Here is a 14,143-nt window from a genome sequence, read left to right as displayed (position 1 = left end):
AAACAAGAGCTCTATGTAGAAGAAAGAATTGGAAAGAGATTGTCTAGATAGCACAGTTCCTTCACACTCTAGGATCCTATAAACCAAGAGACTGGAAGGAGTATGAAAAGAGAATGACAGGGTAAGTTCTGAACTTTGGAGGAACAGACCCCTATTTGTATTTCTGTCTTCTACCACCATGAGCGAACAACTTCAGCAAATGCATTACCCACTGTAAGAAACACTTCCTTTTACAGTATTCCTCCTAAAACAATCTGTTTCATCAGATGTCCCCATGGCTCAAGTGTTCCGATGAGAAGTTCAATGTTTACACCACTCAAGGGAAGAAAATGGGGGTTGTGGGATAAGGAAAGATTTTTTTTTAAAGACTCTTCTGTCAGGAAAGATGAAAGCTGAAGAGTCATACAAATATGCACAACTGGATCTGAACCAGGAGACCTGGGTTTGATTCTTGGCTTTGCCATTGTATGGCCTTAGGCAAGTCCTATATGTTCTGGGTCAGAGTTTCCTTATTAGAAAAAGAAGGGGGTGGAGGTGTGCTAGATGGAACCAGCTCTAAATCAAGACAATCTCAAAATACTAACACAAAAGGACATCCTCTGAAATCAGAGCACAGTAAACTTAGGACAAATAAAACTTGTTAAACTCTTTATTTACTCCAAGAGGTGGGCAAATCATTTCAACTCTCTCCGTCTCAATTTCTTCATATGTCAAATGAGAGCTGGACTAGATCAGTAGTGTCAAACTAAAATAGACCTTACCACAGAAAATCACATATTAACACTATCTATGTTCTATTGCATTTTTATTTTGTCAGTTATTTCCTAATTATACTTTAATTTGGCTCCAGTTGCACTAGGAACCAGAGATCCCATTCCACCTCTAAATCCAATGATCTTAGTATAGGAAAGATACTTAAATGGCCTCCGAAGAGGGTGGCTATAGATGACAATTTGAAGAGGCTGGGCTGTATACCTCAATTTTAAGGCTGATCATTATCTTCCGCCCCAAGCATATCCTTTTGGTATCTCCTGGGCCAGAGGTACCCACACGGGTGGACCCTGGATGCCAAGCTTTATCTTCCCATGACAACAAACCAAGGCTAGAGATAAGGGAAAGAGAACTCATTCTCTTTTAGTTCCAACACTCTTCCTTTTGATTTTCAGCACATTTTGGCTAGAGTAGTACATACAAGGCCAATGTTTTCCCTGAACAAGCATATGAGAATTTGAATTTCTATGCAGGGCCACTGTATCGATGACGTAGAGTTGGAAGGTACCTCAGGGCTTCTCATCTAACCCCTTCAATAAAATTACAATCTGTTGGGTGGATACAACATGTTCACAAAAAAGTAAATACAGATGTATACAAAGTAAACACAAAGCTGTTTTCAGTGGTGGTGGTGAAGGCACTAACAACTGACATAAATAGGAGGCGGCAACATTCAGGTCCAGCCTTAAAGGGAGTTAGGGTTTCAGAGAGGAAAGAGAACGTTCCAAGCATTGGGGCCCTTGGACAAATACAGGGAGGCAGGAGATGGAATGTCATGTACAAGGACAGCAAGTAAGCCAGTGAGGCTAGAATTCAGAGTGCCTGAGAGGGAATAACATATAAACAGACTGGAAAGATGGATTCTGTAGGGCTGGGCTGTGTGGGGCTTTAAATGCCCAGTAGTAGAGAGTTATCTTATCCTCAGGATTTAGGAGCCATTGGAAAGAGAAGTGGCCAGAACTACACTTTAAAATTGGTCTAAAGGCTGTGCGGGATGGAGGGATCAAGTGAAGGCTAAGGATGAAGAGCATGGAAAGTTTGTGGGCAGAAGGAAAGATGCCAGTGAAGAAGGAAAAGCTGAAAAGTAAGGAGAGGATGGGGATAACTGAAGGAATGAGCTCCACAGGATCAAAGGCACAAGGAGAGGGGCTGGCCTTAGTGAGAAGGGCCACCTCCTTCATCTTCTGAGACTGTAGCAAAAGGAGATAAAATGGACCATGGCACGGAGGTGATCTGAAGTGTGGAATCTGGAAGCAGAGGGAACCCTGGACAAATGGCTTCACACTTTTTGAGTGAAATATTTGTTCAAGTCATCTTCTGAGAGGAAGGGAGTATGGAACAGCTATTGTGGGAGTATGATAAAGTTAATCAAGGAAGGAGAAAGGGCTGCAGTGCAGCAGGGTAGGCCCCATGGAGATTAGATAGCACAAATGTATAGCGAACCCAGCCAATATGGTTGTGTGACTTTCTCTAGTGATATACAGCAGGAATCCAGGGTTTGGGTTTGGAGAGGGGTAAGTGGGACTTAAGAGTAGAGGGCAGTATAAAGGATTAACTAAAGGATCCAGATTTTGAAGGGAAGAAAATGAGAGCAGAGCAGAGGTGACAGCCCAAGGGGAGGACTCTCTGCCTGGAGGTTACAGTAGGGCTCGAGAACTGCTTCCGAGGTGTGAGGAAGGCTTACAGGTTATATGTGGTCAGACAAAGGGATTTCAGAGGGGGGTGATGATGACATCACAGATAAGACCATCCCTATGTATGTGGGATGACTCTGATGGCACAAAGTGAAGAGGAATTAAGAAGCCTCTTGATGAGGGTGAAAAAGGACAGTGTAAAAGCTGGCTTGAAGCTTAACATTCAAAAAAACTAAGATCCTGGAAGCTGTTCCTGTCACTTCCTGGCAAATAAAGGAAGAAGAAATGGAAGCAGTGTCAGATTTGATACTGTTGGACTCAGAGGTCACTGCAGATGGGAACTACAGCCATGGAATTAGAAGATGCTTGCTCCTTGGAAGGAAGTTCTGGCAAATCTGGACAGCAGACTAAAAAGCAGAGACATCACCTTGCCAACAAAGGTCCATGTAGTCAAAGCTACATCATAAAATCAATGCTTTCAAATTGTAGTGCTGGAAAAGACTTTTGAGAGTACCCTGGACAGAGATCAAATCAATCAATACTTAAATTAATTCAGGCTATTAACTGCAAGGTCAAATACTGAAGCTGGAGCTTAAATACTCTGGCCACATAATGTGAAGAGACCCTGATGCTGAGAAAAACTGAAAGCAAAAGGAAAAGGGGATGGCAGAGGATGAGATGGATAAATAGTGTCATGGAAGCAATGACAACATGAGCTTGGACAGATTTCTAGAGATAGTGGAGAGCTGAAGGGCCTGGCATGCTCTGGTCCATGAAGTCATGAACAGTTGCAGCTGAACAACAACGATGTGTGGGTGAGGTGGAGGGAAGGTACAGATCAAGAGAGCTGAGGAGGTAGATGAACTGAGAATTAAGGGAATCTGTGGGGACGTTAACATGCAAATCGATGTCCCTGAGGATAAGGAAAAGATTGGAGTAGAAAATAAGACTGTGATCTAGACAGTGAACTCCTTGAGAATGGAGGGAGAATGAATGACCCAGGGAGGTCAGTTAGCTAGTCAATAAACATTTATTAAGTGCCTATTATGAGCCAAGTTAAACACTGGGGATACAAAGAAAAACAAAATATAGAAGTGTACAATCTAAAGGGAGATAACATCAAATAACTATGCAGAAACAAGCTTTATATGGGGAGTTGAGAGAGGACAACTATTGGGATATAAATAGGGTAACACTGGAGGGAGTGAATTTCAAAAGAGAAGTTGATTAGTAAGAATGGTAGGGGGAGTCTAGAAGTGGCAGTGAGGAGCAAGAAGCAGGCCTACCCTTCCTCCTAGTCCAGTGTGGGAGAGGGAGGATTGAGGGAAGGTACATCGAGTACTGGAGAGGGTGGTGAGGGATCCAGGGTCTGCCGGGGGAAGCCAGGTTTTTAACGATTGTAAGAAAACAGAAGGCGCCTGAGGACAAGGTCTAATATAAAGGGCTGTTTATTAATAACAGAGGGTACACTGGAAAGGGGAGAGTACTTCGGTCATATCAAATCTTATGTTACTCTTTTGACCTGCTTATAATATATCCCTGTTTGACTTGGAATTTCATTACTTAATGAAGTGCTCCAAACTTAAGAGATTTCATTATGTACCGTGCATATGCAAAAATTTTCTGGACTCAGCAAATGAGTCAAGCAAGAACAGAGATAATATTGTCATATTAGAAAAGATCCTCCTCAGCTGAACTCAGCTGAGCTGCGATGACCAATTCTGGTCCCAAGAACAGATGGTGAACCAATGCTTGTCCCTCTACGGAGAAGTGGAAGATGACAGTGGCAGAACGGTCATGCCCTGTCAGACGGCTGGCCACTTCTGCGGAACCGTTTTCCTTTGTTACAAGGGAGGATTATACGGCGGGAGGGGGGGCCAATCATAGAAAATAAAACACAAAGTAGATCAACAAAACTGTTAAAAAGAAGAGATCCTGTTCCAAGCTGTGAACTCTCCAAGTGCACAGAGACTGAGTGTTGTCCTTGTCTGAGAAGCAGGAACAAAGTAACCCAACTCCTAACAGCAGCTACACTCTTCTGTTGTTGTTCAGTTGTTTCTGTCATGTCTGACTCTCTGAGATCCCATTTGGGGTTTTCTTGGCCGAGGTACTGGAGTGGTTTGCCATTTCTCTCTCCAGCTCATTTTACAGATGAGGAAACAGAGGCAAAAAAGGATTAAGTGACTTGCCCAGGGTCCCACGGCTAGGAAGTGTCTGAGCCCACATTTGAACTCAGGAAGTTGAATCTTCCTGACTCCAGGCCCAGCGCGCTATCCACTGTGCCACCAGACACACTTCAGAGGTAAGTAAAGCATGACACTTCCTTGCTTCATCTTCTTTCTCCCAGCTACATAACTGGACCCAAACCAAAGGCTTTATAGAAGGTTTCACAACCTTATAGAATCTTCACTGTATCAAACCGTAGCAATCCTGTAGTTCAACCCCTCTCTCCCCCCCCAATACATGAATCTATCCTACAAGGGGAGACAACACAGTTGGATAATGGGAAGAGAAGTGAATTTAAAACCAAAAGGCCTTGGTTTGGAGCCAGGCTGGGTGCCTTAAATGATGTTGGCCAAGTCACTTGACTCCTCTGGGTCCCAGTTTCTTCACCGTTAAAATGAGCAAGCTCCACCTCCAATCTTCCATGTTCCTACCCTACAAGTCACAGGATCACAGGGTGAGATCTGGGAAGGACCTTCGAGGTCACAGAGTCTCACACCCCCATTAGACAGATGTGGCCCCGAGAAGTTAAATGGCTCCAGGGTCCCACAGATTCTAAGTGTCGGGGGCGGGATTAAAATTCAGGTCTTCTCGACTCCAAGTCTACCACTTCATCTTCAAGACCACTGGGGCTACCTGCTAAGGCATGGGACTTAATCTGAGGAATTCCTCACTAGGAAGAGGCAGGACAAAGACTCAGCCTGGTAGGACCCTTTTAGAAGCACCAACTATTTCAAAAGCTAGGAAAATGAAATAATTAGCTTTTATACAAATGGGCAGCACGGGGGGAGACCCTACTGACACTGATGGGTAACTGAGAGAATTCTAAAAGGCAGAACTCTCAAGAGCTCTCTAATACGAGGAATGCAGAGGGGAAATTTTAATAACTTGACAGAAACAGCTTTTTAAATAATATGCTATGTAAATAAAAGAGCAGAGATCTATGACCTAGAGAAGAAAGGAATCTGGGCTTCTACTCTAAAACCTGGCTTACTGAGGGGTGATTCTTTTCCCGTCCTTTTTTCCTTAACGATGTATTATAAATAATACTGAACGTCAACAACTAAACTCACTTTGTAACTGTTTAAAATTCCCCTCTTGCTATCACTGTTTTGTCATGGCAGAGGGGCCTGTGCAGCTCAATGAAACTCTGAGCTGTGCCATGAGCATACCCAAGACAGACAAGTTATAGTAGAGAGTTCTGACAAAAGCAATCCACTGGAGAAGGAAGTGGCAAGCCACTCCAAGTACATTTTCCAAGAAAACCCCACAGACAGTATTAAAATGATATAGGAGATGACATGAGAAGACGGGCCCATCAGGTGAAGAGATGTCCAACACACTACTGGAGAAGAATAGAGGACAGCTCTAGTGTGAATGAAGTAGCTGGGCTAAAATCCAAAGGAAGCTCAGCCATGGATGTGTCTGGTGATGACGACAAGAAAGTCCAATGCTGTAAAGATCAATATTGCAACGGAACCTGGAATGGAATATCTAGGAACCACGGTAAGCTGGCTATGGTCAAACAGGAGATGGAAAGATTCAACATCAGTATCTTGGATGTCAGTGAACTTGAATGGACAGGAATGGGTGAATTTAATTCAGGGGTTCATTACACAGACTACTGCGGGCAAGAATCCCTTAGAAGAAAGGAGTAGCCCTCACAGTCAATAAAAGGAGGAGAAAAGCAGTACTGGGGTATAATCTCCAAAATGACCTAATGATATCTGTTTGAATCCAAGGCAAACTGTTCGATATCACAGTAATACAAGTTTATCCTTCAAACACTGGCAATGAAGAGGCCAAAGTTGGTCAGTTCTATGAAGACCATAAAATCTTCTAGAAATAACACCAAAAAGAGACGTCACATTCACCAGAACTGGAAATAACAGGCAAGTTTGGCTCTGGAGTACAAAATGAAGCAGGGCAGAAATTGAGTTTTATCACAATAATTCATCGGTCACAGCAAACACTCCTTTTCAACAACCCAAAATATGACTCAATACATGAACATCACCAGATGGTCAATACTGAAATCAGATTGTTATATAATTTTTAGCCAAAGGTGGAGAAGCTCTATACAGTCAGTTAAAACAAGACCTGGAGCTGACTGTGGCTCAGATCATGACCTTCTTATTGCAAACTCAGACTCAAATTGAAGGAAAAACATCAGACCACACAGGTACGATCTAAATAAAATCCCTTATGAATATGAAGTGGAAGTGATGAATAGATTTAAGGGATTAGATCTGATAGCTAGAGTGCCTGAAGAACTACGGACACAGGTTTGCAATACTGTACAGGAGGCAGCAACAAAATACATTCCAAAGAAAAAGAAGAGCAAGAAAGCAAAATGGCTGTCTTTTGAGGCTTTACAAATAGCTGAAGAAAAAAGGAAAGGGAAAGGAGAAAGGGAAATATATACTTAACTGAATGCAGAATTCTAGAGAATAGCAAAGAGTACTAAGGTTTTCTTAAATCAACAATGCAAAGAAATAAAAGAAAACAGAACGGGAAAGACAAGGTCTCTTCAAGAAAATCAGAGATAGCAAAGGAATGTTTCATTCCCCCAAAATGGGCATAATAAAAGACAAAAATGGTAGGGATTTACCAGAAGCAAAAGAGATTAAGAAGAGGTTACAAGAACACACTGAAGAATTTAACATCACATCACCAAAGACCACGATGGTATGGTTCCTGGAGAATGAAGTCAAGTGGGTCCTAGGAAGCATTGCTAACAATAAGGCTAATGGAGGTGAGGGAATTCCAGCTGAGCTATTTAAAATCCTAAAAGATGATGCTGTTCAAGTGCTACACTCAATATGTCAGCAAATTTGGAAAACCCAACAGTGGCCACTGGATCGGAAAAAAAATCAGTTTATATCCCAAACCTAAAGAAGGGCAATGCCAAAGAATGTTTAAATTACCAAAAAATTGTGTTCATTTCACAGGCTGGCAAATTTATGCTTAAGATTCCGCAAGCAAAGCTTCAGCAATATGTGAACTGAGAATTACCAGAGGCAGAGGAACCAGAGACCAAATATGGAAAAAGCAAGGGAGTTCCAGAAAAATATCTACTTCCACTTCATTGACTACACTAAAGCCTTTTGACTGTGTAGCTCACAAGAAAACCAAACATGAAAAAATGGATTGGTTTGAGATTGGAAAAGGAGTACAACAGGGCTGTATATTGTCACCTTATTTAACTTACATCAGAGCTTATCATGTGAAATGCCAGGCTGAAAGAACCAAAAGCCACAATTAAGATTGTTGGGAGGAGTATCAACAATCTCATTCAGACAACATCTGTCTGATGGCACAAAGTGAAGAGGGATTAAGAAGGCTCTTGATGAAGGTCAAAGAGGCGAGTGTGAAAGCTGGCTGGAAGCTAATATAAAAAGACCCAACCTAGATCTTGGCAACTGGTCCCATCACTTCCTGCTGAAAAGGAGGAGAAGAAATGGAAGCAGCATTAGATTTCATATTCTTGGACTCAGAGGTCACTGCAGATGGTGACTGCAGCCATGAAACTAGAAGATGCTTACTCCTTAGAAGGAAAGTTCTGGCAAATACGGGCAGCGTATTGAAAACAGAGACATCACCATGCCAACAAAGGTCCATATAGTCAAAGCAACGGTTTTTCCAGTAGCAATGCATGGATTTGAGAGTTGGACTATAAGGAAAGCTGAGCTTTGCAGAATCAATGCTTTCAAATTGTGGTGCTGAAGAAGACTTTTGAGAGTCCCCTGAACAGAGATCAAATCAGTCAATAAAGAAATTAATTCAAGCTACTAACTGGAAAGTCAAATACTGAAGTTGAAGCTTAAATACTTTGTCCACATAATGAGAATCTCTGGAGGAGACTCTGATGCTAGGAAAGACTGAAGGCAAAGGGAAAAGGGGACAGAAGAGGATGAGACGGATAGACAGTGCCATGGAAGCAATGAACACGAGCTGGGACAGACTTCAGGAGATAGTGGAGGTCAGAAGGACCTGGCATGCTACAGTCCGTAGGTCAAGAAAAGTTAGACATGACTGAATGACCAAACAACAACAACCACCATGAAATGTCTTAACAAGAGCCAGCTCGATGGCACAGTAGACAGAATGCTGGACTGGAGGTCAGAAGACTCAAGTTTTTTGAATCCTGCTTCAGAACACTTATTAGCTGCATGACCCAGGACAAGTTCCTTCCCTTCTCTGCACTTGAATTTACTCATCTGTAAAGCGAGGGGGCTAAACTAGCTGGCCTGAGGCCCCTTCCAGTACTAAACAGAGCCATATCTACACATATGTCACTCTAAATCTTCATCATGACTCTTTATCCATTCATTCTTCCTTTTATATTGCAGTCACTAGTATATGTTCTGTTCTACTAATTTAGAAAAATGAAATCATACCCATTCACTATTATTGGCAACTTCTTTTTGCCCGGAAGAAAAAGAATTACATTGAACAAAACCATGATAAACTAATGGCAAATCCAAACTCCCTATATTTACTGAACTTTCTTTCAAAAAAATTAGCTTTTGCAATATATAAATATGACATAAAACAAGAAATCCAGTTCTTTCCAGTTTATGCTAAGTGATTTTCAGACATTATTGGACATGGAGAATACTATGGAATTTTTATAGAAGCAAAGAATTAGGACAGAAATCTATTTTAATTTCTGTAAAACTGTATAGATCAACAACGTAGTGATTCACTATGAAGGAATTCTTTCGCCAAGTTACAGGCACAGAATCACCTCCTGAGAGCAGTCAGATCTTGAGCACCTCTCTCTAAGTGTCTGACACACTCAATGAGAAATGCCTAGGGAGTCATAAATCACATTCCCAGTGGGAGATGGGCTGACGAGGGCTCCATTCTGAAAAGGGGAAGTCTAAGATACACAGGGAAAGTGGGTTGTTAATAATAACTCACGCTTTAGAATTTGCAAAGTGCTTTCCACACCTTTTCTCATCTGAGTCTCACAACAACCCTGTGGGGCAGAGACTATGGGTCTTATGCTCATCTAAGAGGTAAAGAAACCAAGGTTCATTATAGACTACATATAGGATAAGCACCTAACGTTCAGAATACAATTTGGCTGGTTGTCTGACTAGTCTCCTGTTTAATTCACTGGACTGTAAACTTGAGATAATATCTTTAATACGAAAAATGGCTTAAAATGAAATGTGATTTCAAACTGCTTCCACACGAGATGTTTCAAAAAGAGCTGGTGAATACACTTGGCTCTGGAACTCTGAAACCATGTAAGTGAACAGCATTGATGTGAATAAGTCCCTTCTCCCACAGTTCTACCCAATCAGACTGAAGAACACAAGACTGAACAACCCAGAGGGCCAGAGATGTCAATATCACTTTTCTGTCAACTAATCCAGGTTTCTAAACTAAACTGGATCCCAACCAAACCACTAAACCTACCCAGTCTTAGGTCTGGATCCTCACCAACTCATCCAGTGCTTCGCACAGTGCCTGCTACATTGTTGGTGCTTTATCAATGTTTACTAACTGACCTCAGAAATGAGCTCTAACAAAAGATCTGGACTCCAAAAATCTAAGTGTTAGCTTCCCAACTTCTCTCCTATGTTAAGACAAGATAATCTCAGCTAAAGCAAAAATAAAGGAGGGGGTCTCAAAAGTCTCAGTGCAGGTTTAAGCTTAGATAGCTTAAATACATTGGCGATACCCTGCAGAGATGCTTTCTTTGGAACCAGGACATCTTCTTGGAAGCTTAACCAAATGCCACTAACTCTGTTCATGGTACAGTGAGAAGAGTGATGGATTTGTAGCCAGAGGGCCCGGGTCTGAATGCGCCTCTCCAGGCCTTGGTTTCCTCACCTGTATGTACCATGATGGATTGAGACCAGATGATCTTTAGCTACTTGTTTTTGCCATCGTCAGCCTTACAAATAGCTACTCGTCCTGAACAAGTAGATTTTTTCCAATGAGGAGTAACTGATTGATTGATTTGCTTAGGCAATCGGGGTGAAGTGACTTGCCCAGGGTCACACAGCTACTAAGTGCCAAGTGTCTGAGGCTGGATTTGAACCCAGGTCCTCCTGACTCCAAAGCCAGAGCTCTATCCACTGCACCACCTAGCTGCCTCTGATTTCATTTATTTCACCAGTTGCGTGCTTACTAAAAAGAAGAGTAGCTGAGAAAATGTTTTAGTGGTGAGGACATTTTTACTACTGACGCAAATAAGAATCAGCGTCAGAGCTGAAATAGCCTTAGACACTACCAGCTTAAAGACTAGAGCCTTGTCCGGTGCTCTCCCTTCCCAAATGAGGAAACTGACTTGCCCAAGGTCAGAGTCTGAATGTCAGAATCAGGATACAGAAGCAACAGGCTTCAGCCTGTGGCTTATAGGGTCATGTGTATACTGCCCAGAAAACACGGGCTACAGAACTGAGATGACTGCAGAGACGCAAGGCTATGCAAGGCATAAAAAAATGAGAAGTCACAGTCCTTTGTTCCCCCTTGTGCCTTTCGCCAGTACTGACCAGTACAAAAGGATACCTCATGTACCAAGACTGACAGAGGATCGTGGAGGCAGATCTGGAAGGATCCTACAAAGAGCTGGGGACAGAGGGAACAACACTGGTTCCAAAGTCTGCAGACCTGGATTCAGATTCCTCTTTTGATGCCTACTATCTGGGTGACCTTGAGCAAGTTGACTCATCTCCCTGGGCCTCAGTTTCCTCATCTGAAAAATGAGAGGGTTAGACTAGAAGGTGGCCTCTGAGGTCCCTTCTGGCTCCAGATTTGTCCAGACCCTATGAGAGATTAGGAAACTGAGGCCCAAAGAAGTGACTTGTCCAAGGTCAAAAAGGTGGTAAAGCAAATGGAGGAGACAATCAGATTCAAATAAAGATCCTCTGACTCCCAATCTAGTCCTTTTTAGAAATGTTTATTAATAGCCTTTAAAGGGGGAAAAAACCCCCACTGATCTTAAAGTCATAAGATCAGGGTTCAATTTCCCTGTTCCAACATTTACTTCTTATGTGACCTGGGGTAAGTAATTTTTGAGCATCAATTTTCTCATTTGTAAAATGGGGATAATCTCATTTGTACTTCCTCCCTCACCCCTGCTCTGGCACTTACTATTAGTGTCATCCTGTGCAAATCACTTTGTGTCCTCCTCTTTCAAAATGAGAGTATTAGACTAGAGGGTCCTGGGTTTTGTGTCCTCTTTCAAAATTAGAGTATTAAACTAGAGAGTCTCTAAAACCCCTTCAGCTCTGACAGCTCCATATTCTCAGGCCCTTCTCAGCTCCGGAAGCCAAGGTTCTAAGACCCCTTCCAGGTCTGATGTTCACGATGCTTTCAGGTCCCTCCCCAGGTGTGACATTCATGGCTTTCAAGTCCCTCCCCATATGTGATATTCAATACTCTCAGGTACCCCTCCAGATGAGACACTAATGGCTTTCACGCCACTCCACGGGAGGCATTCAATGCCCCAGGTGTGACATTCAAGGCTCTCGGGTTCCTCCCCACATGTGACATTCAATACTCTCAGGTCCCTCCCCAGGTGAGACATTCAAGGCCCTCAGGTCGCTCCCCAGGTGTGACATTCAAAGCTGTCAGGTCCCTCCCCAGGTGAGACATTCAAGGCCCTCAGGTCGCTCCCCAGGTGTGACATTCAGGGCTCTCAGGCCCCTCCCCAAGGCCCTCCTCGGGCGGCCGGGCCGGGGGCGCTTCACTACGGGCAGCCTTACGCTCAGTCTCGGGGCAGGGCCGGCGTGGGGTGGCGGGGCCCCGCACGCGGCCTCCCGGTCCACGCCGCTCCCAGGCGCCCGGCGGCGGCGGCGAGGCTCTCGGCCAGAGCGGCGCCCCCTGCTTGCCCCCCTGGAGGGCTCGGCGGCCCGCGGGCCTCACCTCCCGACGCACGTTCAGCAGCGAGTAATAGTCTTCGTTGTCCAGCTCCTCCTCTATCAAGGCCGTCGCCATCTTCCCGACCTTTCACCCCGGCGGACGGAAAGGTCCGCTCACCAGGGGGAGGCGTGACACCTCCTCTTCCTCCCGCCCCGGAACCTGAGGGGCCGGGGCCACAGGGAGGGACAGCTCTCGACTAGCCACAGCGGCCCCTGGCGGCTCGGAGTCGCGGCGCAGGCGCAAGCCCGAGGACCTCTCGGCCTCTCCCCCCAAACCCCGCCCCACTTGCCGAACCAAACCCAGCGGCGCGCATGCGTCATCGCCCTCGCCTCCGGAAGCGGCAAGGGAGGAGGAGCCGCGGGGATGAGGGCGGGCTGATGACCTGCGACCCACGAACTGACTGACTAACTGACCCGACCGCCGTGGGGTCCTGGCAGCCCTCCCCGTCTTTGCTTTCTTAACCCATCAGCAGTTACCCCCACCCCACCCCGGAACTTCATAAACAAAACCCCCAGACCCAGGATTGGACGTGCCTTCTACCAGCCCCGGGGACCGAGATGCCCCGGGCTGCATCCGATGTCCCCTCCCCTTTTACAATGGAAGAGACCGAGGCCCAGATCTAGAGAAGGAAGGGGCAGCAGAAGTCATCTATCCCTCTCTGCTTCCCCTACACCCCCCCCCATTTTAGAGGGGAAAGTGAGGTTCGGGGAAATCATACAGCCCTAGCTCTAGAGCTGGAAGGAGCTTCCAAGGTCAGCCCACTCCTTTCATTTCACAGAGGAGGAAGTTGAGGCCCAGAGAGGAGAAAAGGACTGGCCCAAGGTCACACAGGGAACAGGGGACAGAGTCAGGATTGGAACCCAGTCCTCTGACTTTTAACTCCCCGGGACCCTTCTGGAGAATGGACCCTTACAAATCCTCTCCAGGGCAGAGCTGCCTGATTCATTCACCAGCCGAAGGAGAAAAATGAACCCCTTCTGTCCCCTGCCTCTGAAGCAGGGACATATTCCAAACAGGCAGAGCCGCCCCCACCTTTTGTGGAACTCATCCAAAGCCCCAAATTATCCACACCCCCAATGAGAGGCTTCTGTGGTCCCCACCTGCTGACGTTCCTGGGCTGCTGCTTTCATCTGTCTGCTCTACTGTAAACCTCCAGAGACACTCCAGTCTTTGGCCCCAGCCTGTCCGCAGGCTTCTCCTTTCCCCTATGTCTCTTGGCCCCTTCATCTAGGCTTGGGCATGGATGGGCAGGAAAGACCTTCTCGCCTTGGTTTTTCATTGCTGCCATATATTTTAGGAACACTTTGTCATTATCTTGCTGCCTGCATGCTGAGGTAGTGCCCATTTGGTTCCCCAGCATAATTGTCCCTGGCAGCCTTTCCCTACCTACAGCCCAAAGAGTCATTTTCATGTAAATTTCTACCTCATAATTTGGCTGTGGAGCCTAATTAATTTAAACCTGGTGCCTGTCATTTTGGTGAGTTATTAAAAATGTCTTGGTTACAATAATCTGAATTATTTAAGTGTCTTAGAAATTATACAATTATCAAGAGAAAGGTGGGCAAGGTCCTGCTGGCCTGCTGTTGACATTTTGTAAGAATGTTGTTCCTGACTAACTGTCACTTCCCAAC

The 14,143-nt window shown here is 44.8% G+C and overlaps 1 protein-coding gene across 1 annotated transcript in view; it reads right to left on the bottom strand.

Annotated features, from left to right (window-relative positions):
* The window catches only part of DNAJC11 (DnaJ heat shock protein family (Hsp40) member C11), a 70,716-nt gene extending 58,068 nt beyond the window's left edge, over window positions 1–12,648 (bottom strand). The window contains exon 1 of the mRNA XM_020974901.2: window positions 12,516–12,648. Coding sequence (XP_020830560.1) covers window positions 12,516–12,587 — 72 coding nt within the window. The 5' untranslated portion in view covers window positions 12,588–12,648. The remainder of the gene's footprint in view (window positions 1–12,515) is intronic.
* Window positions 12,649–14,143: the final 1,495 nt, after the last annotated feature.

Source organism: Phascolarctos cinereus, unplaced genomic scaffold (genome assembly GCF_003287225.1).
Source record: "Phascolarctos cinereus isolate Bilbo 61053 unplaced genomic scaffold, phaCin_HiC Scaffold_726;HRSCAF=1367, whole genome shotgun sequence".
NCBI lineage: Eukaryota > Metazoa > Chordata > Mammalia > Diprotodontia > Phascolarctidae > Phascolarctos > Phascolarctos cinereus.
This window is presented reverse-complemented; position numbering and strand designations above follow the sequence as displayed.